At 26.2% G+C, this 27990-nt stretch overlaps 1 protein-coding gene and 1 long non-coding RNA gene across 6 annotated transcripts; one reads left to right on the forward strand and one right to left on the reverse strand.

Moving 5' to 3' along the window:
- On the reverse strand, nt 1-27981 carry LOC126905388 (uncharacterized). Of its 5 annotated transcripts, none has more exons than XM_050685029.1 (19): nt 27692-27981; nt 27462-27625; nt 21376-21560; nt 21061-21307; nt 20849-20977; nt 20487-20722; nt 19840-20125; nt 14591-15911; nt 14373-14524; nt 13469-13664; nt 12399-12609; nt 11696-11929; nt 11490-11600; nt 11295-11431; nt 11179-11227; nt 10627-10718; nt 10173-10261; nt 6910-7068; nt 1-766 (listed from the first exon to the last, which is right to left on the reverse strand). In XM_050685029.1, the coding sequence occupies exons 1-19, from the start codon at nt 27747-27749 to the stop codon at nt 614-616; spliced, it is 4209 nt and encodes a 1402-aa protein (XP_050540986.1). In that variant the 5' UTR covers nt 27750-27981; the 3' UTR covers nt 1-613. The 5 variants fall into 5 exon arrangements, with proteins under 5 accessions (XP_050540986.1, XP_050540988.1, XP_050540990.1 ...); XM_050685030.1 differs by lacking the exon at nt 1-766 and adding an exon at nt 4754-6678 and having other exon boundaries at nt 27692-27980; XM_050685031.1 differs by lacking the exon at nt 6910-7068 and having other exon boundaries at nt 27692-27977.
- On the forward strand, nt 17982-19938 carry LOC126905421 (uncharacterized). Its single transcript, XR_007703997.1, has 3 exons — nt 17982-18073; nt 19469-19563; nt 19828-19938. It is a non-coding gene; the product is annotated as an uncharacterized LOC126905421 (long non-coding RNA).
- Nucleotides 27982-27990: the final 9 nt, after the last annotated feature.

Genomic DNA, 27990 nt, shown 5'->3' on the forward strand with positions numbered 1-27990 from the left:
TTATAAAAAAAAATATTTAATAAAATAAATATGAAGAATTTGTCAACGTTTAAGCATTTTTTTTATATTAGTTAAATATATACACAATATAACTTATGAATACATAATCTATTACAATTTAACAGTTAATAAAATAGTTATCACGAATTTATTTAACTTAAATTATTCTATACATAACATTATATTAATTATATATAAATTCATGTAATTTTATACTGTATATATATATATATATATCAGTGGCACAGGAGAAGAGTAGTATTAAGTTATAGTATTTCCTCATATCCAACAATATATAAAAACTAATCCTAGGACGCGAGAAAAATATATTACACTAAAGTTTAACTTCACTTTAATTTAAATCTGCATGTGCCACTGACATATCACAAAATTATATAATAGTTGAGATTTATTTTTTTATACACAAAATAATGACCAAACATAATATTTTATGTTTGATCATATAGATTTAAAATAATAGGTTTGTTGCTTAATCACACTTTTTAATAAAATTATAACATAAAATTAAATATTTATAATAGTGATCTACACTACTCAATATTTTGACTTGTAGTTTATGCATAAATTTGTTTACTATTAAATATGATACTTATCATCTGTGATTATTGCTACAACCAGGTAAATTATCCAGATTTAAATTATTATTTGATCGATCTCGTCGTCTTGATTTATTCAAAGTATACGTCTCGGGCTCAAATACTGATGGATATTCTAATGATTCGCTTTCACTACTTTGGTCAGTAAACTAGAAATAAATAATTTAAATTACAATTTAATAGCTAAAAATGCATACATAAATTGTTTCATACCTAAATTTATTTTTAAAGAATTGTTTTTTTCAATTTGAAGATTGGTCATAAAATTTACATTTAAATATTCATATTTTAATTTTTAAAAATCCGAAATATTATAAATATATCTAAAAATACATAGATTTATACCAGAATTAGGTTAATATATCTATGTAATTATTTAAACTTTTACTAGTCTTAAATGTTATATATTAATACGTTGTCTGATATAACCTTTTTTTATATTAGTCAATTAATTATATTTAAGATAAGTTTTGAAGCTTTGATTTTAAAAGAACATTTCAACCAATCATGGGCTTAATTAGAAATTTGAGTCAACCACTATATTTTGAGATCTATATAATATCATTCTTGGTATGCAATATTGAGAAAAAAAAAAAAAAGTAATTTGTTTTTTTTTCGCAAATGAAGTTCTTTTCTTTATATGCAGAAAAAAAACTTCTAGAATTTGCATTCTTTTTTTTTTTTGCGTTTACATAAAATTTAAAGTAATTGTATAATAAAGTCAAAAATCATACAATATTTGGTAAAATTAGACGATTTTGAAGTATTTTTTACACCAATGAAATTTAAGGTCTATTGTCTACTACACGATTAAAAAAGTAAGATGTTTCGACGACTTGTCTTCTATGAGTAATTAGCCTCTAAAAAATAATGATGTAATTCTTGGTGGATATGATAAACCGCTTTAACTATATGAATATGCTAATAATATAAATAACTAGTGATGGGCATTTTCAAATATTTTAAACTATCGTATAACTATTCAAATTGTGTTTATACAACCGAATAGTTTATTTTTAGCATAAACTATCGAATAGTTTAAAAACTATCCGAATAGACTATCGAATAGTTTATAAAACTATTCGAATATATTGAGTAACTATCGAATATTTTTACTATTCGAATATTTTTTGAATGACTATCGAATAGTTCGATAGTTTCTATTCGATATTTCCCATCACTATAAATAACTATATGCTTGAATTAAAATAAAATTTTCAGTAGTAACACTTAAGAAAAGTACCTTACTTTTTAAATAAAGGTTTTTAATATCTTATCATTATAATTATAAGGAACATAATCATCATATTAAATTCTTCTATTTCCAATTTTTTATGACCTAAAAATTCTTACTTCTTTAAACCTATATCAAATTAAAGCTATTACAATGTATTTTAAGATAAAAAAATAAAAACATCAGAAATTTTAATTTTTAGATGTTTTGATTATTTTAGGAAAAAAATCATAACATTTTCGGGAAAAATGGACAATTTTGTAATATTTTGTCACTATGCGACAGAATACTTACATTATTTTAAATTATTTCATATTAAAGCATGTTTAATGAAATATAAGATAAAAAAAGAAGAACGTTCCGGTAATTTATCTTCTATAAGTAATCAACCTTTAAAGTCAAAAAGTAATTAATGATAGACATGGTAAATTAAAAAATATATATATTTAAAATATGCATTGAAATGTTTTACAACAGTAATTTTAATCACTGTCAGATATCAATCAATAATGTTTTAACAAATGTCTCAACTCCATTTTTATGGATTTCTACTGTACTTCACTTTTTATTTTTAGTTCTTTTTTGTAGTTTTAACTTCTCTATACTACTTATTCGCATTCGTTATCAGAATAAAATCAACTAATTAAGATACCAGTCTACGTTATGCGTTTAACAAATAACATTATAGGTAAAACCATATATTTTGTCGCACTCTCAAAATCTGGTTTGTCATTAAACCACTTTATTTGAAATAAATTTTCAGCTAAATAATGTAAAATTATTTTTTCTTTCAAGTTCCTAAAGGTATCAAATAAATATATTTTAAACACAATATAAAATAACTATAATAAAATATTAAGTATATATATATATATATATATAAAATTTACCAAGAAGTAGAAATAATGATATCAAGGTGGCTAAGCTCACAAGCCACCATCTAGTTACGCTAATGCAACTCATAACTCCGTGGATTTAAAGGAAAGTAATTAATTTCTATATACTGTTTAAATTATCTTAAAATTAAAGTTATTGATTAATTATATCAGCTCTGGTATAATACCTTGTAGGTGAGAGTCAGAACACACCTTAAGCACTGACAATAGGTAATAACCTCCAGTAGCGTGCACTAGAAAGACAACTACCTAGTGGGTACAGTTTAATTTTTTAAAAATGTACCACCCAATTTTTTATTAAATAATGATTTTTTCATAAAAATGTACACATCAAAATTTGATTTATTTTCATAAATCTTTCTAAATATCTAGTTTGTTGTAACAAATAATTATTTTCTAAGAGTATATTTTAGGCGTAATTTTCAAAAGTCAAATAGGAACCTATTATTATTATTTTTAAGATTAAGAAATGAAAAACGGTTTAAATTAATGATGGGAAATATCGAATAGAAACTATCGAACTATTCGAACTATAGTGATTCAAAAAATATTCGATAGATACACGATATATTCGAATAGTTTTAAAAACTATTCGATAGTCTATTCGAATAGTTTATACTAAAAATAAACTATTTGGTTGTATAAACACAATTCGAATAGTTATACGATAGTTTAAAATATAGTATATTTTAAACGCGACAACGCGGCAAAATCGACTTCCATTTCGGACGAAGAAAAAACGAAGTAGGTGACTTAATGTTTCATCTGTACGTCGATTTCTATGTTTTGATTTAATATGTTTCATGTTTGAAAATGTACATTCACAAATGTAAGTAGTCCCAAACATGGATAACATTTTTAATGCGAACTCTCGTAAAAGTGGATATTTTAGAATAGGTAATTTTTTCCAAAAGCTTATGTCAATCTCTTTTGTAAATAAACTTTAAAATTATATGTTGCAATTTGAAAATGTAGCGCGGGCCGGATAGTATAACTTATTGAAAAGTATAGGGATAAATATAATTTTTTTATGAGAAATAATTTTTAAATCCTTCTTTTACTCAACATACTTTTTTTTTAAATAAAACCAAATCTCTTAAATATTTATATATATACATATATATATTACACTTATAAATCTTAAAACTTGTAATCAGGATATAAATAAAGAAATAGGAGATCATGTAGATTTTGGAATAATATTATTATTAATAATATTCCACATAAAAATAAAACTTTAATCTTCAAAAATATTTATAATGAAAAAAGAGCGAAAATCTTCTTCTTCCTCACCTTAATCCTAACTAATAGGGGACAGCCACCCTTATCCTAAACTTCCATTTGACACTATCTCCCACATCAGCAGTTTTCAATTCACATTCAATAGCATCTCTCCACATCTTTTTTGGTCTTCTTCTACCTTTTCTTCCTTCAAAATTCATTCCTATAACTGTTTTTACAGCTTTTGATTCTTCTCTCATCATAACATGACCAAACCATCTAAGTCTATTTCCTCTCATCTTATCCACAATTGACATTACACCTATACTCCCTCTTATATGCTCGTCCCTTATTCTATCTTTTCTAGTCACTCCACTCATCCATCTAAGCATTCTCATCTCTGCTACACTCATTCTCTGCTCTACTTTCTTATCAACCACCCAACACTCTAAACCATACATCATAACTGGATTTACTACCGTCTTATAGAACTTACCTTTCAGACTTATTAAAATTCTCTTAACGCATTATACACCATCCACTTCTCTTCACTTAACCCACCTGCACTTAATCCTGTGTCTTAAATCTTCGTTAATACCATTGTTCTTTTTTGCACTGATCACGTCAGTGAGTATCAAATTTTCTATTTAATGATGCCAACATTAAACGTAACATTTGAGTTAAAAAAAAGTTATGGTAAAGAATTCAAACAACTTTTTTTATTATTAACTTTCGTAAAACTTTAACTTTAAAAGGCAAAAAAAAGGTTAAAAATAATATTTGAAATAGAAATTTTGCTTGGATTATTTTGAACATTTTTAAAATTAACATCAATAATAGTTATTATATTTCAATGAAAGTACAGTCATCAACAGAACTAGTCACTAATTGAGGTTGTACTTTTATATGCTATTAATGTTTAAAATTTAAACATATATTTATAATTAATACATTTTTTAACTTCGATGGGAAGCTGTGAAGGTATTAATTTTCCTATGATGTTTTTTTTTTATTTATTTTTTTGTGTCTGTTACCACTTTTTTCATCTTTCATCCGACTAATTTCATTCAAATATATGTCAAAGGATCACAAATCGTACTTAGTTGATTTCATTGCCTTTAACCCTTAACTAGTCACCATCGAATAATTACACAGACAGTTACGTCGGGTCATAGTGACCCTTAGTTTGGATTTTATAAGTTTTACTTAATTTTGGATTAAATTGATTAATAAAAAATAACTTCATTTCATACATTTTGTATTTCACTTGTGTATTGAAAAAAATAATGATACAATCTTAATGAATAAGAATAATAGTTTTAACATAATAAGTATACATAAAAAAAAATTGCTTTCCTTGTTTTTTATAATGAACTTAATACCAAGTATAAAATATGTACAATATAATTTTAGTATTACTTTACTTCACATTTTAAACAAACAATTGCCGAATGAATTTAACAAATATTTTGTTTACATACCTTACAAACATCACTGTATTTATTGTCTTTTGTGCTTGGACAAATATGACAACTTTTACGTTTTTTAGAGTCTCTTATGTTGTCGACTTAATTTGTAACTGGTTGTTTATTGATTCCTTGATTACCCAAATAAATCCATATTTTTGTCTAAGACTACGTAATATGTGAATGTTAATTCCTCTTCTAATTATTTGATCATGTGCAAGTTTTTTGGCAAGATTTTTCAAAAATTTTCTTTTTTCCATTGTTTCTTCCGTGTTAGAATTAAAAATAATATATGCATTTATTGCAGAAACGTTTATAAAATGATTAAATATAGCTAACGGCCGCCTTCTGGTCTTTCGACCAATATTGTAATTGCTACAAAGCTGATCACATGAATCTACTCCACCTTTAGTTGTATTTTAAAAAGTTATTATTTCTGGTCTTTTCTTTTCACCAGTGACATCATAAATTAAATCATCATTATGCATAGTGGAGATAACTACAAGAGACCTAGATTTTGCTGGAACGTATGAAACCATAGATATATTTTTTGTAAATCCAAAAATACTCGAATAAACTTCCCTTTTTCTATTAAGGAGAAATCCAAATGGAATTTCTCTTTTGTTTTTGCGTAAAGTTCTTGTTAGTGTTATTTTATTATATAATAACCAATTTGCCAAAGGTATACTTGTATACCAGTTATCAGTGGTAAAACTTCTTCCACTGCCCATTATTGGATCAACATAACGTTGAACAATACCAAAAGGTGCGTTTAATTTTTTATAAGGACCATCATGTTGTAACCCAGCATATATTTCAAATTTTAACAAATAAAAGGTTTTGCTATCTACCAACGCAAATACTTTAATTCCATATTTTTTTGGCTTGTTTGGTAAATACTGTCGAAAAGGATACCTACCCCTAAACGGAATTAACTGCTCATCTATTGTTGTATATTCGGCTAGTGTATACGCAAGCTCAAATATCGAGTATTTCACGGACAGCTGCAAGTTTGTCAGTTTTTTTTTCTCTCTTCTCTAGTATGTATATTGTCAAAACGAATGCAACGATATAAAAATAAAAAACGTTTATAGGACATTGCTAAAGAAAAAATTGAAGGTCCATCTTCATCCCATAATTCTTCAATATTCAAATGAGCAGCTTGTTTAACGCCAGACATCAATAATAAACCAATAAAAGCTGTAATTTCTGTTATATCAGCTGTATCTTGGGCATCTGTAACTCTTTTATAATTTTTTCGTATTTTCAAAATATAAATATTTGTATTTTTTACTAAAATATCTATTAATTTCTCATCAAAATATAATTTAAACGCGTCGTGTGGTGTTTTAGCATTTTTAGCTACACCTTTCACACCAGGTAAATGAGTAATTATATTATGTTGCCTCGTCCGACCACTCACTTTTATTGGTTTTTTTATCTTTACTAAAATAAAAACTATTTGGTTCACTTACATCATTCACTTCGTCATCGTCTGAACACGTACCTAAATCTGATTCCGTATCATGTTCACTTTCTTCAACATAATCTTTGTCGTCTTCAGAATTATCGTCAGATAATGGCTCTTCTTCTTGTCTCAAAAGTTCTGCTTCTAACTCACTATCTGTGATAAACTTTTCCATAATTATAAAATACTAAAATTGATATAGATTTGGTAACATAAACAATCATGCGTCTGAATTGGTACACCAAAGGTCGTATGGGGTCAATCGTCTTAAAACTATAGCGCACTAACGATCGTCTCAGGTCAAAATCAAGATTTAACTGGTATAATTATAAATATACGATTAATTTTATATCTAACAACATGGACAGATAAATGAAAAGAGATTACATGTATATGGAATAATTCCCAATTAACTGAATCTAAAAATAGCACGTTTGACAAGAAACGTCGGGTCAAATATGCCCGATGTGACCAGTTAAGGGTTAAAAACTAAAAAAAAAATCCTTCCTCCCCTGTAAATGGGGAAAATATCCAAAAAATACAATTTTTTAAATCGGTAAATTTCGACATTTCTACAATTTTTTTTTCTAAAATCAGCCATAACTTATTTAAAAATGAACAAATCAAACAAATTTATTTATATATAAAATTATATATGAAAATCTGACTCTTTAATTGCCCACAGAAAGAGATTTATAATAGCAACTTTTTTACAAAACTACCTTTTTTAATTTAAGTTTTGAAAATGTTCTGGAAATACTTCGAGCTTCAAATATATGTTAAATTATAACTTATGTACTTAAAATAGTTAAAAAAATAATCGCCCCCACGATTTATCTTCTATGTATACACGGCCTTCAAAGTTAAACAAAAAATATTGTTTTGATGTAAAAAATAATTGTTTTTCGTGTTGCTATAATTTGTTTTTATTTTTTATTTTTATTAATATGTCTATATTTTAAGTCAAACAGTAAAATCCTATAGAAGGGCGAGGTAAGTACCCCATTTAACCCCTTTTACAACAAATTATTTAAATGCTAGTTAAAATAATTTGTAACTTTGAAAGTCAATTCAATAAGTATATTAAAAGGAAGGAGGCTGCCCTTTCTAAAAAAAAGTCCTAATTATAAATGGCTTATGATAAATTGAGGTAACAAAATACAAATATAGAGTGGAAGAAGAGGGCGGCATAATAATGTGTAATAATACCAATAACATAACCCATACTTCAACTCAACTCTTTAATTTTAATAGTAATAACTTCCAAAATAGTGAATCATAAGTTGTCATCGACCAGATATTTCCTTAATTAGATTGTTTTTTTATTTATAAGTTACTTATATGTTGCCATTTAAAATATTGAAGTGGACACCCTTATTAGGTATAAAAGATAAATTTAAAAAATTATTAACTGATGGATGAATCAAGAAATATATAAATCCAAAGAATACCAAATAGATTTTTTTAGCATAACTATTATTTTAAGAGAAATCTAGTGGCTATTAATAGAATTACTCTGAATTTCAAAGTCTCAATTTATTATAAGCGATTGATGATAGTTAAAACTTTTTTGGAAAGAGCTACCTCCTTCCTGTTAATATACTTATTAAACTGTTATTAAATGTTGCAAAATATTTATAACTATCACTTTAATTATTTTATTTTGTAATAGGGGGGGGGGGGTTAAATGAGGTACTTCCCTACCACACAAGCAATAACTATACCGCTTCATATAAAAAGTAAATAAATTATAAAAAAAATGAAATAAAAATTATAACAATATGAAAATACGGCAATTTTTTACACAAAAATAATATTTTTTCTTTGTTTACATATAGAAGACAAATCGTTGAGATAAATTTTTTTTTAATATACAAGGTGATTTTTTTATCATAACCCACTCAATTACTTGCAGAATATATATAATTTAAACATTTTTTTTTTCTTTAGTTACACATTATTCTTGAATTATTAACTATTTAAAACTTTTTATGTTCATTCCTTATACCTTGTAAGGGTATCAACTTTATTTTTTAAATAGGAACACATATTTTTAATTTAATAAAACGTTTGGATTTTTAATTCAATATTAAATGGCATTTGAATTTTTAGTACAACTTTATTAGTTTATTAGATATAAACATTTAAAGTTTCAAATTTTTGAGTTGATAAACATGTATAATACACAAAGGATTATAAATATAATAGATAGCTAATTGGATTTTTATGACATTGCTGTCACATTCACGGATTGTTTATTATCAATTATGACTATCAATAGATATACTTTCTGTATCGTCAGTTAGTGTATTTATAAACTCACAACAATGTGCCTTACTATCATTGATAATAACAATAGTAGTAAGGTAGGTAAGATATTATACATGTATATTAACTCAAAAATTTGAAACTTTAAGTGTTTATATCTAAAAAACTAATAAAGTTATACTAAAAATTCAAATGCCATTTACTATTAAATTAAAAACTCAAACATTTTATTAAATTCAAAATATGTGTTCCCATTAAAAAAAACAAAAATGACACCCTAACAAGGTATAAGGGATGAACATAAAAAGTTTTAAATAGTTAATAATTCAAGAATAATGTGTATCTAAAGATAACCAAAAAAAAAAAAAAATGTTTAAATTATATATATTCTGCAAGTAATTGAGTGGGTTGTGATAAAAAAATCACCCTGTATAATATGTAACATAAGTTTTAATTTAACATATTTAAAAAACTCGGAGTATTTTCAAAACATTTAAAAGTTAAGTTGAAAATTTTTTCAACATTTAAGGTTGATGTCTTTAACTAGATACGATTTGTGATTTTTTAACCTATTGTTGAATAAAATAAGTCCAATGAGACCTGAACAAAAATAGTAACAGACAAAAAAATTAAATAAACACACCATCGTAAAACTAATACCTTCTCCGCTTCGAATTCAAGCTAAAATTAGTATTTACAATAACTGAATTTTTCAGTATTATTTTCGATGATTTTAAACCAAACTAAACTAATAAATATTGATTAAATGGTAATTGCGACAATTTCAACTTTTTAGTGTACTTTTATACATAAATATTAAATATAACACTACAATGCTAGTTTTAAATATAGTTAGATTCTAATATGATATTTTATGAGTTCTTTTTTAACTTTGAATATGACGAATTATTTGTTAATATTCTAAAAGTATTTTTTCACTATCAAAAAATTATTTCTAATTCTAAATGGAAATGTATTTTTATAAATTAAAAATATACTTACATATCTATTTGAATATAAGTGATATGGTAAATTATTTGTATTAGTATTTCCATTTTGATCGTTAGATTCATCTAATCCTTCTGTTATCCCTAAAAATTAAAACAGTGTCATATTCAGGATTTTAGGATTGAGCAGCAACTTACAATTTATAGTTAATATGGGCCTTTTCTCATGTAAAGGATATAAAGGACCCCATTATGAAAATAAATACATGATAAAGATCTATTATGGTTTGTAAAAAATTTCTTATTTATATCATTATTCAACACAAATGAGATATAATGATATACAAAACCACATTAACATTTAGAAAAACTCTGCTCTCAATAAAGCACATTAAATAAATATCTGATCTATAAAATTATAAAAAAAGTCTCCCATTTAATTTTAGTTACCCTTAGAATATTACAGATGTGTTACTGTTGTTGAGGAAAATAATTAAAATCCTACTTACATGATGGTAATACACTCAAGTTAGTATTGTGTTCCATGCCAGTTAAAACAGTAATAGGTTGCCTTGATCGTGGTTCACTTTCAGTAGCAATCCTAAACATAAGTTAGTTCATTTCTTATTAATAATATCAGAACTACAATAACAATACATATTAAAATAATTTATTTAATAAAATTATAATACAAAATGTTTAAAATTTTTCTGATTAATTGATGCACAGTATAAAAACTAGGAAAAACAATATGATTCATCAATTTAGGGATTTTTGGAACTTTTATGTTTTACAAGTATAAATTTAATTCATTGGTTAGATGAACAGCAATAGTAATAATTAAATTAAATAACGAGACAGTTTACAGTCTCATTATTTAATTTTATGACAATATATAAGAAATACTACGTAAATAATTTAACAAATAATAGCCAATAGCCATAGGGTAGGAGCAATTATTTTCAAAAAATAATTTCTTTATTATAAAACAATATTTATAAATACCCTTAACTTACTAATTGATACAAAATTTATATATTAATTTTAGTCTCATTGTTTACCTATAATTAGTTTGATCCAAATATTGAGTGTTTTGATCTTCTCTATTACCTTTAATAAAAAGCAAAATATTTATTTTATTATATCATTTATCTATTAACAAATTAATATGAATTACCAAGTGGTGGTGGAGGTGCAGTATATTGAGGTACTCTCATATTTACATGTATATTTTGAATGCGTCTCTCTGCTTCTTGTCTTGATTGCATAAATGATTCTAGAGTAATTTCAGAACTGTTACTAATATCAGTACGTCTACAAATAATATTTTTTTTTAATTACGAGTATTTTCATGGTTATGATTTACTAATACCTAAGGTTACTATCAGATGTTTTGGACACAGAAGCTAATCTATAGTCAACCATGTCGGAAGGACGATTATGGGTAACTTGTGATACTTGAGTTGGAGAATTGACATCTAAACTATTTTATGACAAAAAAATTTATAAATTATTATTATACATTTATTATTAATTAATTTAAATTATAATTAAGTATAAAAATATTTCTTAAGGTACTTTTGATTATAAAGGTTTGCTAATGGTACATCTGATGAATATTTAGGAACTGCAGGAGGTACTCTACGGTAACTACGATATTGAGATGTTGGAACAGGTTCATTTGAATCACGTCCAATCATACCCATTCCAAGAAACTTCCAATGTTTTCTATCCAAACTACTACCTTTTGTTTGATCTTCTTTAGGCAAATTCTTTTTTTGCTGTTTTTTCAATGAACTACAACTTTTATCGCTGTTAAAGAAATCAAAAGAGATATTATACTTAGTTACCCCTTAATATATTTATATATTAATATATTTAATAAAAAATGTACAATTATACAGAGTAAATAAGTATGTTATAACTAATAAAATTTTTTTAAATTATTGATAAGTGATAAATGCTTAAAAATATAATTTTATAATTATTTTTATATGATAGTAAATTAAAAATTCATTGACTAGAGATAAGAATTTTAATTAAAAAAAAATTTAATAATAACCAGTCAATAAGAATAAATATTTTACGAGGTACAGGGTTTAAATACTTAAGATAAGGTGAGTATAGCAGCTAAAGTAACATTTGAAAACATTTTTTTAATGTAAACAGTTCCTTCATTTGCAATAAATATGTTAAATTATTCATTTTTACATCACATTATACATGAAAAAGATTTTTTTATTTTTTTTATATATAAAAGTCTTATACATATTAGACTTACTTTTTAACTTTATTGGAACTATTGTTATTAACATTTGAATGTGAACCCATATGATTAGATATAAAAGAAGATATATTTCTTAAAGCAGAACTTGTAAAATTAGATTCATGAGTTATACCCGGATGTAATGTAACTGACGGTTCTATAGAATCTCCATTTTCATTTATAAAGTCATCTTCCTCATCATCTGTTTCACTAACAGCTTCAATATCTAATAGTAAAAACAAACAAAATTTTAAAAACTATACTACTGATATTTTAATTTTGTATTAACTTATTTCTATTAAATTATTTTATAAGAATGATTTAATGTTATTTTTACTCAACAATAATTTAAAAATAAAATAAGATTTCAATTTTACCTAAATTAGACTTCTTGTAAAATATTTAGAATTACCAATAATTTATTTTTTTCAATAAAGTGATACTAAGGTGCAATAAAGTATTAACATAAAATGTAAAAACTTGACTATCATCATGTAATAATACTATAATAATATAATTAAAAAATTTAAATAACTTTTTTACTAACAGAAAAACTATATTCACTCAAGTAAATAGTTAAAGACTAATGTTTTTCTTTTATTTTAATAGCCTGAAATTTACAGTGACTATTTAGATATTTTTAAATTAAACACATTAAGTCCAGAGTTTTCTTTTTTCTTTTTTGTATTTTTATAATTATTATTTTTATACATTTGTTTAAAATAATATTTAAAACAAATAATATTAATAATTTTTTTTGTTATTACGACCTTTTGATGAGATATTTAATGTTACTATGTGATATTACTAGGATTACAAGGTGTGACACATACTAAAATATAGCGTTATCTTATGGGTACGCAAGGACTTAATGGGTTAAATAATTCGTAATAAAGTCAGTATACAATCTTAACCTTTTTTATTAGTGTATTTAAGGGTGATTAAAGGAGTTATAGCCTTCCTTATTGGCTAATTTTTACCCCTCCCAAAAGTAATAGTCTTGGCTAAATCACTACACTGCTATCCCTGTATAACTTTTTATTGAAAATTATATCTGATTATTTCATTGATTTCAAAATACTCACTTGAGTTATGTCCATCTATGGAAGTGGCAGTTGAAAACCAATCTAACCACATTGTAAGATCATCTGGTGTTTCAGCAGCAAAGTAAAACATAGTTCCCATGTGATAAACTTTAAAAGCATTAGATCTAGATTTAACTTCATCAGCAACTGCTACCGTAAAACCAGAAAGAATTATCATGAGCCGAGCTTTAGTAGACTACAACAAAAAATTAAACTTAAATATTACTTATAACTATAAATCAAGTATTAAAAGGCTAATCTTAAACAAAAATTTTAAGTGTATTATTTCATCAGATAAACTTCTTATAATTTTTAAAAATGTTTTCTTTGTAACAAATTATTGCATTCACTCTATAAATATTTTCAAACTATTCTTATCAGTAAATTTGTTAAATACCGAAGTAACCATCTTGTTGTATGATCAACCTGAGAACCATACATGAAAACACAAAAAAGCTTACTACAACTATTAATATACTAACTAAGATTTTATTTTTAAGTCAGCAAAATCTTAATAACCTTTTCTTTATAACTATTTGAACAGTTGAATAACTAAATTAACTAAAATTAAATGTCACATGTAAAATCATAATACCCCTACATTTTAAGCACCAAAATGCAAAATGTTGTAATTATTTTTTTGAATTGGAATATCTTACTAAAAATTATTGAATCGAAACAAGTTGTATGATATTTCAAAATATTTACAAATGAATTTCAGTTAAAAAATAAATAAATTTTTAAATTTGTACTGTGTAACTATTAATTATTACTCATTACTTCAAAAACTAAATTTCAAATCTGAAAATCTGAAGCTATAATTGGAATCAACAACATACTTCTTATAAATGACACCTAAATATTTTAGACAGCAAAATTTTTATTGACCTATATAATTATATACCTCTTTATTATTGAAACCATAAAAAGTTGTTCCTTTAATAATAAACCATCCTTTGATCCATTGCATGCGAGGTGATATTTTCTTTGATCTTTGATACAACCAACCTTGATACTCACATACTCCTAATTCTTTAATACTAAGATTTCGTCTTTCTGTAAAAAAATATATATATTTTAAAGCATGTTTATAATTGTTTTTTTTTTTATTAGTATATTTACTAGCTATCAATGGGTTTCTTTGATGAAGTTTTTGTCCTTTATTTTCTTTCTTTCCAATAGTTTTAGCTCCAAGCATAGCTCTGTAACTGGTCCTTTTCGGTATTTCAGCAGGTTTGGATGGTCTGGGTGGAGGTATTGGGGGTTGACATTTTTTTGTTTCAGTTTTTTGTCTGGGAAAAGTTGCTGGTGCATTAACAACTGTTTGATGAGGTATGATTGCTGTTGATTCAGAAGGTAGTGAGATGTTATCTTTAGGTTCAACTCGAAAAATGTTGTCATCACTACCACTAAGATCAGTTAATGACAGAGGTGGTAATACATCAGATAAATCAGAAAATGATGTTTTGTCAAAATTAGAAAAATCTTGAATTTTGTTATTTACATCAAATTTCTTCTTTAGCCGATTGATTGAATACTTAGTTAGTTCTATTGGAGTAGATGATTTATCATGGGATAATTGAATAATAACACTATCTGTTTTATGAAGTTCTGGATAATTTTTGATTAAATTATCTGTACAGCTATTATTTTGTTCAAACAAAAATGCTCTTTCTGTTTCAGTAGCTATATTATTGTACTGAGGTTCAAGGTTATAACTATTTAATATCTTTTCAGAAACTGATTCTTTAGTTAAATTTGGATCTACATAATTTGATTTTTCATAAGGTGATTTTTGAAGTATTAACATTGATTTTTTAATTGTATATGCAATGTCTTTGTTATCAACTAAAAATGGAATTTCTGTATCATCAATTTTTATTGGAGGGGGTTGAGGAAAAGTTAATATAGGTTTGTCAGGTCTTTTAGATTTTTTTAAAGAAACATCACTTAAATCAAATACTTCTGAAGTATTATGATTTGGCACATCTTCATTAGACAATTGTAAATCTGAATTAAAGTCTTCAAAATCATTTTGAGAGTTACTGTCAATTGAAAAATCATAAGAAGGAGTACTATAACTTTTATCCAATTTACCTCGTGCTTTAATTAATTTTGAATCACTTGAACTATTTATTTTTGGTTTAGGCATAATTTTTGGTTTTTTACAAACATTTTCAGGACTTGTATTAATTTTCAACTGATTAATACGTTCCTTCAAAGAAATGAAATCATTACTGCATAACACTTTATCTTTAATAGATACATCAGTACTTTTTTTATCCGGCACTTTTAGACTTTCATGTTTTTCTTCATTTGGAGGTAATGAAGTCCAATGAACTTTAGTAGACTTAGAACGCTTACTAAGTTGTATTTCACTGTTAGATTTTTCAGCATTATTTCTAGTGTTATTATATGCATCATTTACTTGTTTTAGCCATAACTGAAATATTAATATATTTAAGAAAAATTTACACATATATTAATTTAAATAACAAAATTTAAAAACTTATCATGCAGATTAAATATAATTTTAAATAATGCTTAATGCCATCCCAAATATAAAATTTATAAAAAAAAAAACAAAAAAAAAGTACAAGGTGGAATAGATCCAACTGACAACTCATAACTATTGATATAATTAAAATTTTGCAGTAATTGTAGCATTCTTAAACTATGTTAAAAGCTTTATTTTTATTATTTACTTTTACTAATAAAAGTAAGTTTTTTTTTAATTTAACATTTTTAATTAAGAGTTTTTCTTACAGAAAATTTTGATGAGTCGATAACAACTTTAGGAATAATACTTATTGAGTTATAAGTATTTTGATATATAGACTATGTATGTAGTGTTATACATATACACTATTACGAGCTAGACCTACCCTCGTTATATATCTACTCCATGTATTAAAATTCTTGTAACTCAATAAGTACTGGTCTTAAAATTGTTATCAATGTATCAAAATATTTTGTAAAAAAAAATAATTATTTAAAAATTTTAATTAAAAAAAAAATTATTTATTTATATTTATTAAAAATAAAAAACAATACATTTTTTTTAAAATAGTCTAAAAATGATAATAAAAGAAATTTTAATTTCAAATATTGAGTTTGACAAGTGTTTCGAGGATTGGAAAAGCATTGGCACAAGTGCATAATAATTAATGAGGACTTTTTTTTAAGGCGACAACATTCATGTAGATGAATAAATAAATACTTTTTCAAAAAACGAAAAGTTTCTGAACACACATTGTATATTTAACAATGCCTAAAATATAAATAATTACCATTCAGAGTTAAAATTTAAAATATTTACTTATCTAATAATAAAGTTCTAAACAATTTTATGTATTTTATATATAGTTATAAAATGTTTTAAAAACTTAATAATCATTAACTAGACAAAATTAAAACTACATTTTTTCAAAAACTCTGAATTATCTGTAGCAATAAAATATTCAAAACCAATTTTTATCTATTTAAAAGAAACTATTTATAAAAAGCCATCAGAACATACAAGTTTACAATAATAATAACTAGATCATACATTAACTACTTATAGTTCATGCATAAATACAAATTAAAAATACTCTGATTTTTCAAGATAATTCAACATGGTCATGTATTGAAAAAACTAGATTACAAAAGAAAGATTAAAATATAAGTGAAGAAAAAAAGATATTTTCATAAAAAGAAAATTGGGTTATTTTTAATGTTTTTTAAAGGATTAAAGAATATTATTTTATCAAAAACTGTATTTTAATTTATAAATTTAAACATATTAAAAATATCATAAGGATAACACTGCATTATATACTATATACAAGATTTGGGTTAAGTTAAAATTCGCATCTGTGAAAATTAAGTAATATTGTACTTAAATAAATATAGTTTAAAAAAACTAAAAAAACACGCTTTTAAAGCACATCGAACTAAAAAGTTAAAAATAATTTTTAGTTTTATGTTATGATAGTAGTTACTATCAATATCATGGTTGTAACGGGTAACGGGAAATCAGGGTTTGATTCTGGGGAGGGAGTCTGAGAAACGGCTCCCACATCCAAGGAAAGCAGCAGGCGCGTAAATTACCCACATCCGGAACATGGAGGTAGTGACGAAAAATGACGATACTGGATTCATCCTTTGTAATCGGAATGAATGAGTTTTATATTTTTAAATAAGAATAAGTGTGTTAATATATATTTTTAATAGTAATTAGAATATATATATATACATGTAAAGCGATTTAAGTACGTAAACGTATCATGCATTAGGTATAGCCGTGTTTTGTGGGCTGGCGGGTCGGACTAACGTTAAACCTGAGGTATAAACGGCGGTAGGAATATATACGTTAGCCGTATGCACGCGGATGATAATGGTCAGTCAAAATAAAAATTTGTTTATATATATATAATATTGATGACACGCACGTGTGTACGGGTACGATAACCAAAAATAAATTTATACAGGAATAGTATTGCCGGCGTGTGATGAGCGAGACGTGGGGTGGGGTGAATGCGTTATGACAGTCTAGTCTAGACGACGGAATATGCGATAACGTGTGGCGTTTGGAGAGTTATAAACATACATACATACATACAGGTAAAACTAGTATAAGCGTGTTAAAAAGCCATTAACATATATATATATATATATATGTGTGTGTGTATGTAGTTGACACAGTTGTAAAAAATATAACTAAAATGAGTAGTTTTATTTATTGAAATATAAATGGCAAATAATTGATTAAACTTTAAACTGAATAATGCATTATGTAATTTTTAAGCGATAAAATAAAATTAACTTTGTAGAAATGTCAAAGAAAAAAAAATTTCATAGAAAATTTGTATAATACCATTTAATTGAAAAATATATGCGATTTTATAGAGTAAAAATAATTACTAAATCCTAAAGTTATTATCACTTACATATTTTTGTGTAATATATTACACAACATTAATTATTTACTACAATAATGCAGATTTTACAAAAAAATGTTTAATTTTTTTTTTACGGTTTCAGAAATTTTAATTATTTAAATTCTCTTGATTTCTATGAAAATGCTATAACATTAACGGAAATAACTTCTATAGCAGTGACTGTCCATCAACGTGTTAAAAAATTTCACACCATCCAATGATATGATATGTATATACTATTTATAACTGAAATTTGACTTGTCAATTATAACCTCACACATTTTTTGTTTTCATAACTTAACTAAGAATTAACTCAGATTGTAATTTAAATAAATAATTAATATATGTACAAATTAAAAAAAAAATTCAGAATAAAAAAAGTCCCTGACATTTTAATGATTTTCCTGACTATATATAAGTTCCTTGACTTATCTCAGTTTTGCAGACTTAGAGAAACTATGAATTTTAGAATAAAAAAGAAAAATTTTAAAATAACAATATAATAGTAAACAGACATTAAGAAAATCAACTTAGTAAAAATTACTACTGACCACACCAAATCTATCAAATAATCTTAAGTCTATTACAACATACCATAACTTTATAATAATGTTCCTCTATATTAGTTCATTATCAAAAATATTACTGTACGATAAAAAAAAGCAAATGAACACAAATAACAAACTAAATAGATATCAAATGTAAGAGACAGATTTTATAAATAAAAAAAAAAAATTATAAAAAATAAAAAACAGAAAGAGATATTGTTCTTGAACAAAAACAATATGAAAAAAGTAGATAATCATTATTACCTGTTAATATTTTTTCATGTTTCTTGCAACTCGTTCTAAATTATTATAATCCAAGAAAATTTTAATGAAGCATCCATAAAGTTACATTGTTGCTTTTCATTTTAATGAAAAAGCAGTTTTAAAAATTTGAGTGAAAAATATTTATAAATAGAATAAAATATTAAAATATAATTGAACTATTTTTTTTCACTGAAAATTAAACTAATACAAATTTTATGTTTGAAGACAGCATGACGTTAAAACTCTCATAAACATCTTTTATTTAGGCACATCAAGATTAACCTGTTCAAAAAAACATCAAACTATAATGCGATTCCTACAGAATTAAACACCAGAATTATGTGTCGGGAAAATCTAAACTGTAATTATAAATAAATATAAATTTAATTTACCACCCTAAACATAACGCATAACACATAACTTGTAACATAATAATTATAAATTATTCTGTGTATATTCTTAAAAAACAATTTAGAAAAATTATATTACAAAGATTTTAAGTTAATTATCAACTATTTATCTCAACTTTTTTTAAATACTAAAAAACTATACAAATTTTTTTGATGAAAATTAGTTTATTTTTATAACAAATTTGTATATTTTTAAAATTTGAAAAATAACAAAGGAAGTTGATTACCTGATCAAAATTAAATGGTGCATGTTTTCCAATTGGACTAGCACCACTTATTGTTGCCCTACGTTGAACTGGAATATGAGGTTTGGGTAAATATAACCTAACGGATGTAGGTGATGAACAATTTGCACTTTCAAGTTCACTTTCATCACCACTACTACTATTACTATGAGAACCAATTTCTGGAGAAATGGATCTGCCTCCTAAATGAATAACTGGTGGAGGACTAAGTAAGTGGTCATTAGAAAGTTGATTTTCTTGGATTTTAGGTGTCTTTTTCTTTTCTTGTCTGCAAATCAAACATATCCTTTTAAACATATTTTTATCCTTAATGATAGTAATAAGAATCTATTATTGAAACAAACTAATCATAATAGGAATAATAGAACCATACTTTGTATTAATGCATTCAAAATTACTAATTTTAATAACACATAAAAGTAATTAAAATGAACAAATATAGTAGTGTACTCAAGGGCGGGCTAAAGGGGTTATATTCTCCCATTGGCCAATTATAAATATTAACAGTATATGTGTTAAGATAGTAAAAGTGTATAATCAACAAAACAAAAAATCTCTACCCCTCTTGAAAAATTCTGCATAAGCTACTGAACTAATATGAACATTTACAAAAATTATAGAAAACTTACTTGTTTACAGGAAAACTAAAATTAGGGATTGTAAGAAGATCACTAGGGCGAGGTGGTGTAAGTTGATCAAAGTATCGTTGTGGATAATTGAAAAGTTTTTTACTCGGAAGACGATATGGCTTCATGTATATTTGACCAAATACTTTACTATGTCGAGGTCGTTTTTTCAAAGTTAAAAATATATCAGTAGATGCTTCTTCTAATAAGGCCATTACTTGTCTTGCTTGCCAACCAACCTGAATTTTATTAATAAATTATTATTTTTATAGCAAATTAAAGTTTTTTTCATTGTTTCCCACTATTTCTCAAGATGTTAACTAAAAGACTTTAGAAGAAATTTAATTATTTTAAACTATACTTGCCACAGTTTGATAATTAACTTGAACAATTTCATCACCAGCTTCAATTTTTCCACATTGATGAGCAACACTATTACATTTTACTTCACCTACCTGATGAACACCATGGAATGATGGTACAATATAAAACCCCTAAAAGTATAAGAAATAATTTCATTTATTTAAAAAAATAATAAAATATCATCAATAAATAAATAATATGAATATAATATTACCAATGATTCGCCAGATCTTTTTTTAAGAGTTGCAACATCCAATGTAGCAGGCTGTAAAATTAAAGAATCAAGACTTTCTTGAATAATATGGTCAGCTAGCTGTGCAAGCTGTTTAGCACTTTCAAAAATATTTTCAACAGGGTTTTCAGCAAAACGATCACGTTGACCACTAGTGACTATTTCAAGAGCTAATTTAAGTAAATTATTTTTCATACTTATATAATGAGGCTGTCCACAAAATGGAGGTCTTTAAAATAATGATAATAAAATTAATAAAAAAAAAAAAAAAAAAAAAAATTAACTATTTCAACATACCTATTCAACCAATTAACTAAAGGTTTTAATGTGGCAACTGTGCTAGCAACATCAGTTAAAATTAAAGTTGGAACTTGAGTAGAAGAATTTAAATGATTTTGCATAATTTCTTTGTACAAATTATGAGCACAGCATGATAATCGTAATGCCAAAAGTTGTACATTTTCCTTGTCCAATTCATAATGCTAGTGGAATACATATAACTACATATTAATTGATAAAAATTTGGCTATTACAAAACTAAATATCATACATTTTTTCAAATATTATATTTTATTCAATAATGTTGATAGAAAAAAAAAAGATTGACAAATATGTGTATGCGTTATTTTGAAAATGAAAATGTTGCTTAGTAAGTAAGTAGATAGCTAATATTATTACCTATATATTAATTAACTATATTAGATACAGCTATCAAATAATTAAAGATTTATTAAATCTCTAAATTCAATTAAAGATTTAGTATTATGAAATACTGGAAAGTAACTAAACAAAATTTTTATAACTCCGAGAACATTTAATTATTAACATAAGAATTTTAAATTTTGGTAAGTGATTAATTATAGTTAATTTGTGATGCATAGACAAATTAACTAAGTTATACAATTTAAATGCTAAGAAGTAAAAATTTTAAGTAATACTGAAGTAATTCACTTATTGTGTTCAGTAACTGGATAAATATGTCCTATTAGCCCTTCCCATTTTCAGTTTTCTCTTCCTTCCAGCGTACATGTGTCTGTAATTGAGTTACACAAATCATTTAAATCTCTCCGTAACAAAATCTCTCGGTCCTGGTGGCCTTCAGGGTGATTATTTATTTAAATTACAGGATGTAATTGTCTGGCCTCTCTCATTAATTTTTAATAAATCTCTTAGCACTGGAATGTTCCCCTCTGTTTTAAAACTTGGCTCTATTACTCCTATCTTTAAGTCTGGCGACCCTTCTCATATTTTAAATTATTGTCCTATTACCATACTTCCTCATCTCTCCAAGTTTTTTGAAACTGTTGTCTTAAATACTATTCGCCCTTCCTTAAACCACATACTCATACCTGAACAGCATGGTTTCCGTCCAAACCGCTCTTTCCTAACATGCAACCTAGTTTTAACCTCTTATATTTTTGAGTCATTTCTTCTTCATAGTCAGGTTGATGTGATCTACACCAATTTTGCTAAAGCTTTTGATCGTGTTAATTACTCCTTACTAATAAGCACCTTGAACCATCTAGGTATCGGTGAACATCTTTTTTTATTGCATCGTTCCTATCTACTGGATTGATCCCAATTCGTTTCAGTCCACGGTGCTTATTCCGATGTCTTTCCTCCTTCATCAGGTGTCCCCGAAGGTGCTGTTCTTTCTCTCCTCCTTTTTGCCTTATTTGCAAATTCTTCCACTTCAATTCTTCACCACGCCAAGCTACTAATTTTTGCCGATGATATGAAACTATATTATCGCATTAATTCATTGTCCAATTGTCTTATTCTCCAATCAGATCTTGAATGTTTAGTTATGTGGGGCGAGTCCCTAGGTCTTTCCCTTAACATTAACAAATGCTCCTCAATGACTTTTTCACGCCAAAGTGACCCTATTTATTTTTCTTATTCGATTCATGATATTCCTCTAAAATTTGCTGGAAATTCTGTTCGTGACCCTTACAGTTTTACCCTTACTCGAAACCTGTGCCCTAGAAAACACATAGAAGAAATTTCTTGCAAAGCATTGAAAATCCTATGGAATCCACCTTCTTCTGGTGCCAGTGATATGTTAGAACGTGTACAGCGTAAGTTCCTACGTTTCGTTTCTTCCAAATTCTCTATCCAACATCCTCCTCATAATTATGTTCCTATTCTTCATTTCCTCAACCTCTCTACGCTTGCTGATCGAAGACATTCTCTAAGCCTCTCATTTTTAACAGGTCTCCTCTCAGATACAATTGATTCCCCAAATTTATTATCCCTCATAAACCTTAAAGTTCCTTCTCGCTATACTCATTCAAATATTCCCTTCCTAATCCTCTATTCTTCCACAAACTATCTCCTCAATTCTCCTATAATCCATATGATGAGAAAAGCTAACACGGACCCCTCCTTTATAATGCCGTAGTTCAAGTTTGAGTTACTAGTTCGATATATTTTATAGTTACACTTATATTTATTTGTCACTTTCAAATTAAATGATCTTTGTGTGTTTACTTAAAACTTTCTGTAATTAAATATTCTTTTGTAAATACTTTTAGCTTCGATGCAAAGCTGAGAAGGTATTAATATTAATATGATGCGTTTTTTTTTTTTTTTTTTTTTTTGTCTGTTGCCACTTTTTCTCAGCTCTCACTGGACCGATTTCTTTTAACAATACGTCAAAAGATCACAAATTGTATCTAGTTGAAGACATTATCCTTAAAAATTTAAAAATTTTCCCTCGTTCCCCGCAAATGGGGGAAATATCCAAAAAAATTACAAATTTAAAAATCGACAAATTTTGTCATTTTTTTCACTTTTTTTTCTTAAAACTTCCATAACTTTTTCAAAAATCAACAAATCAACATAATTTTTTTTTAAACTAAAACCTTAGATATTTTCCTTTCATTTGATATAATTTTTTTGAAAATTTAACACTTAACCGCTCATTACAGGGGGATTTAAAATAGCAACTTTTTTACAAAAACTAACTTTTTCAACTTAATTTATGAAAATGTTCCGGAAATACTGCGTCCTTTAAACATATATCAAATTAAAGCTTTTTTTATGTACTATAAAATGAAAAAAAAAAATTTGTCCCGACACCTTATCTTCTATGTGCAAATGGCTGTCGAAATTATAAAAAAAATGTAATATTTGCGATAAAAATCACCTTTTATAACGATGTTTTTTGTACTTAAAACTGCCATAACTTTTTCAAATATTAACTAATCAAAATAATATTTCTTTATATTGAAACCTTAGGTAATTTTCTTTCATTTGATATCATTTTTTTTTGAAAATCTAACACTTATTCTGCTCATGGGGGGGATTTAAAATAGCAACTTTTTTACAAAAACTAACTTTTTCAACTTAATTTTTGAAAATGTTCCGGAAATACTGCGTCCTTTAAACATATATCAAATTAAAGCTTATTTTATGTACTATAAAATAAAAAAAAAAATTTGTCCCGACGACCTATCTTCTATGCGCAAATGGCTACCGTATTCAAAAATATGCTATTTTTCTATTAAAATTCTAGGTTTTGTATTTTATTTTATTTTAAAATATCTTATTAGGAGAATATATTGACTTTCATGAATATTATATAATTTAATTGACATAGAATAAAGTTCATAAGACATAAGAAATTAAACTTATTAAATTTTTTTTACTTTTTTATTTTCATACTAAATTTAATAATTATAATTAGTATTTATTCATATATTATATTTTAAAATCAAAGAACTACTAATTAGGATATAATCAAAGAAATAAGAGTTGATGTTGCTTTTGGAATAATCCACCAATTTCTCTAAATGAAACACTATCTACAGATTTGCATCGAAGCGTTTCTTATGATAGTGATTTTAATCACTGTCAGATATCATCTATACTTGTCCCATCTATGCCTTGTCTACACTGTGCCTCGACCCCACTGTGCTACCGTTTTTTTCAATTGTTATGTACTAAAAATTTACAAATATCGTATTGGGCAAGTCCCGTTTAATAAATAAATAAATATACTATCTCATACATTTTTTCATAATTTTTTTTAAATACATATAAATGATTGATGAGTATTTTCAGGGAAATAAAATGGATTTTTAATAAAAAAAAAAAGAGCCCTATATGATAAAAGTATAATTTGTTTATGATTGACACATTTTGTTAAGGTGATTTCCTTCCTCTAGGTCAAAATCTTCAGAACTCTCTAAATAGTTTTATAACATTATACATTTTTTTTTTAATTGTATAATAAAATGTTAAAACATAATATACAAGGTCATTCACTTATCAACACTATATTGTTAGCAAACAACATGCACCACGGCACCTCTCCTTATATTTCTCTAGTAATTTCATCCATCACTATAGAGAATAAATAAGGGCTTGAAAAGAACCCTGATGCACTCCTACTCTTACCCGAAAACCTTCTGTTACTCCTCCCACACTTTTTACCCTAGTACAAGTGCTATCATACATATCCTCTATTATATTATTTTTATACACCTTATATAATGATAATCTTTAGACCTTTCTTTCTTACTTTTACAAGTCTATAAATTTCTTTATGCCTTCCTTTGTTCCTAGCTTATCATACAACTGATCATACTTCTTTAACTTCGCCTTACTTACTGCACACTTGGCTTCTTTGCACAAGCGTTTATACTCCATCTAGTCTTCTCTCCTTTTGCTCTTTTTCCTTACTTTAAATTGCTTTTTCTTACTTTCTATGATTTTTTAAAAGTCCTCATCCCACCACCAGTTTTTCTTGTTTCCTGGCATTCTACTCCTACTCTCACCAACAATCTCCTTTGCAGTATTCTTTACAGAACTAGCAAATCTATTTCACACATCATTTATGTCTTCCTCAACATTCCACACCGTCCTCTCTTTTATTGTCTTTACAAACTCTTTTTCATTTTTCCCTTTCAATTTCCACAACCGGATCTTCGATTTTTCCCCGTGTTTCTTCTATTTTTGTTTATTCTCTTTCCGGTACACCGCAACTCCATTATTATCAGTCTATGTTCTATAGTTACACTCTCACATGGTATAACTTTACAATCTTTTACTCGCTTTACGCTCTCTCTCTTCCACATAAAATAATCGATGTGTGATCTATTTCTCCCACTCTTATAAGTTATATAATATTTTTCCCTTTTTCTAAAATAAGTATTAACCACAGCAAGATCATACGATACTGCTAAATCCAGGATTCTTTCTCCAGCTTCATTCTTCCACTAAAAGAATACCCTCCAAGTACTCTTTCATATCCTCTCCTCTCATTACCTACATGTCCATCCATATCTCCACATATCATCACATCCTCATTGCCAGGTACCCCTTGTATCACCTCATCCATCACTCACCAAAACACTTCCTTGTCTATTTCATTACATCCCACTTGTGGTGCATAGGCACTTATTACATTCAGCACTTTTTCTTCGAATATCAATTTTACGACCATAATTCTGTCACTTTTTCTAGCTACTTTACTTTTCATCTCCTCATCAATTATCATCTCTACACCATTCTTTGTACTAGACTTACCTGAGTATATTATTTTATAACCCTCACCTATTTCCCTCAATTTCTCTCCTTTCAAATTAGTTTCCTATCAGATAATATTCCAACATTCCAAGTACCTATTCTTACTTTGTATCTATCTTTCTCCCTTATACACGAGTTCAGCCTAGAGTTAAGTGGTGATGTCCCTACACCGTTGACACTACAAGTGTTGGGTAGACCTGTACACATGACTGGTGAAACAGCTACTGAACAAGTTGGCTGGTAACAAACACTTTATTCCTTAGGGCTTCTCCGTTTTTAACTACTTTATTCCCTCTCACCTGTTGTCCCCGCGTATATCCGAGATGGGACAATTCGCCTAAGTTTTGTTCAGGACATCTTATACTATTTGACAAAAATTTTTACATCAGCTGTTGACCTGACGCAACCTCATTAGTCTCCTCTTACGACTGGCAGAGGGGCCGTTGAAGTATTCTTATTCCCTATCCACAGGTATAAATATATTAAGCCGTACTCTTTCTCTCATCTATACATACATATAATTTAAGGGACAAAAATAAAAAAAACTTAAAAAATAAAAATTTTAGAGAAACAATGAACTAAAAGAAACAAATAAAAAAACTATTAATATTATTTTTATTTTTCTAATAATTGAGTGGATCATAGTGAGTGATTTATTCTGTATGTTTTTACAAATTTATACACTAATATAATGTAATTAAAATTAAAATGTAGAATATATAAAAAATTATACCAACTACCTAGAAGTCAAGACAAGTTGGTAGAATGTTATACTAAGTTAAATACTCAAAGTTGGAAAGCATTAACTAGCTTCAAATAATATTAAAAGTAATACAAAATTTTATACTCACAAAGTTTCTCAATAAATCAACTGCTTCTAATATTAATTCTTGGTGTCCTATTTTACACACACCAATTTTATCTAAGTCATTTGGTTGCATATCTAAAAGTTTTTGACCATTCACATCAGTATCAATGAAATACTTAATGTATGGTAAAATTACACTGTCTAATCCTAGATAGATAATTCAAATATTATAATTTGAATTTATTAGGAATTTACACAAATCTCTCAACAAACCTTTAAGCCAATCAGCTACTTGATCAGACTTCCAATCAGCTACATTTACATAAGCCATTGTACAATAATTATACTTTTATCCAAAATTAATATGAAATTAAATTTAGGGTACTCGTATCACTATGTATATAAATGTATAAATATTTTTTTACTAGATCGACATAATTTAAATCATCAAAGTTATTACTTTAATACGTAATAATAAAAACATATAAAATTATTCTTTAAATATAACATTAATAATAGTTGCAATATTACATAGGTTAAAAAGAATTTACTTTATTTACATATAATAATTG

Source organism: Daktulosphaira vitifoliae, unplaced genomic scaffold (assembly GCF_025091365.1).
Source record: "Daktulosphaira vitifoliae isolate Bord-2020 unplaced genomic scaffold, ASM2509136v1 Scaffold_4, whole genome shotgun sequence".
NCBI lineage: Eukaryota > Metazoa > Arthropoda > Insecta > Hemiptera > Phylloxeridae > Daktulosphaira > Daktulosphaira vitifoliae.

Excerpts from the sequence above, each read along its gene's own strand:
- LOC126905388 (XM_050685029.1), bottom strand. The coding sequence starts at position 27,749 with ATGGCTTATGTAAATGTAGCTGATTGGAAGTCTGATCAAGTAGCTGAT. Across the intron at positions 27,626-27,691 it reads AGTAGCTGATTGGCTTAAAG|GATTAGACAGTGTAATTTTA; the intron begins GTTTGTTGAGAG and ends TTATCTATCTAG. Across the intron at positions 21,561-27,461 it reads TTGATTTATTGAGAAACTTT|CATTATGAATTGGACAAGGA; the intron begins GTGAGTATAAAA and ends GTATTCCACTAG.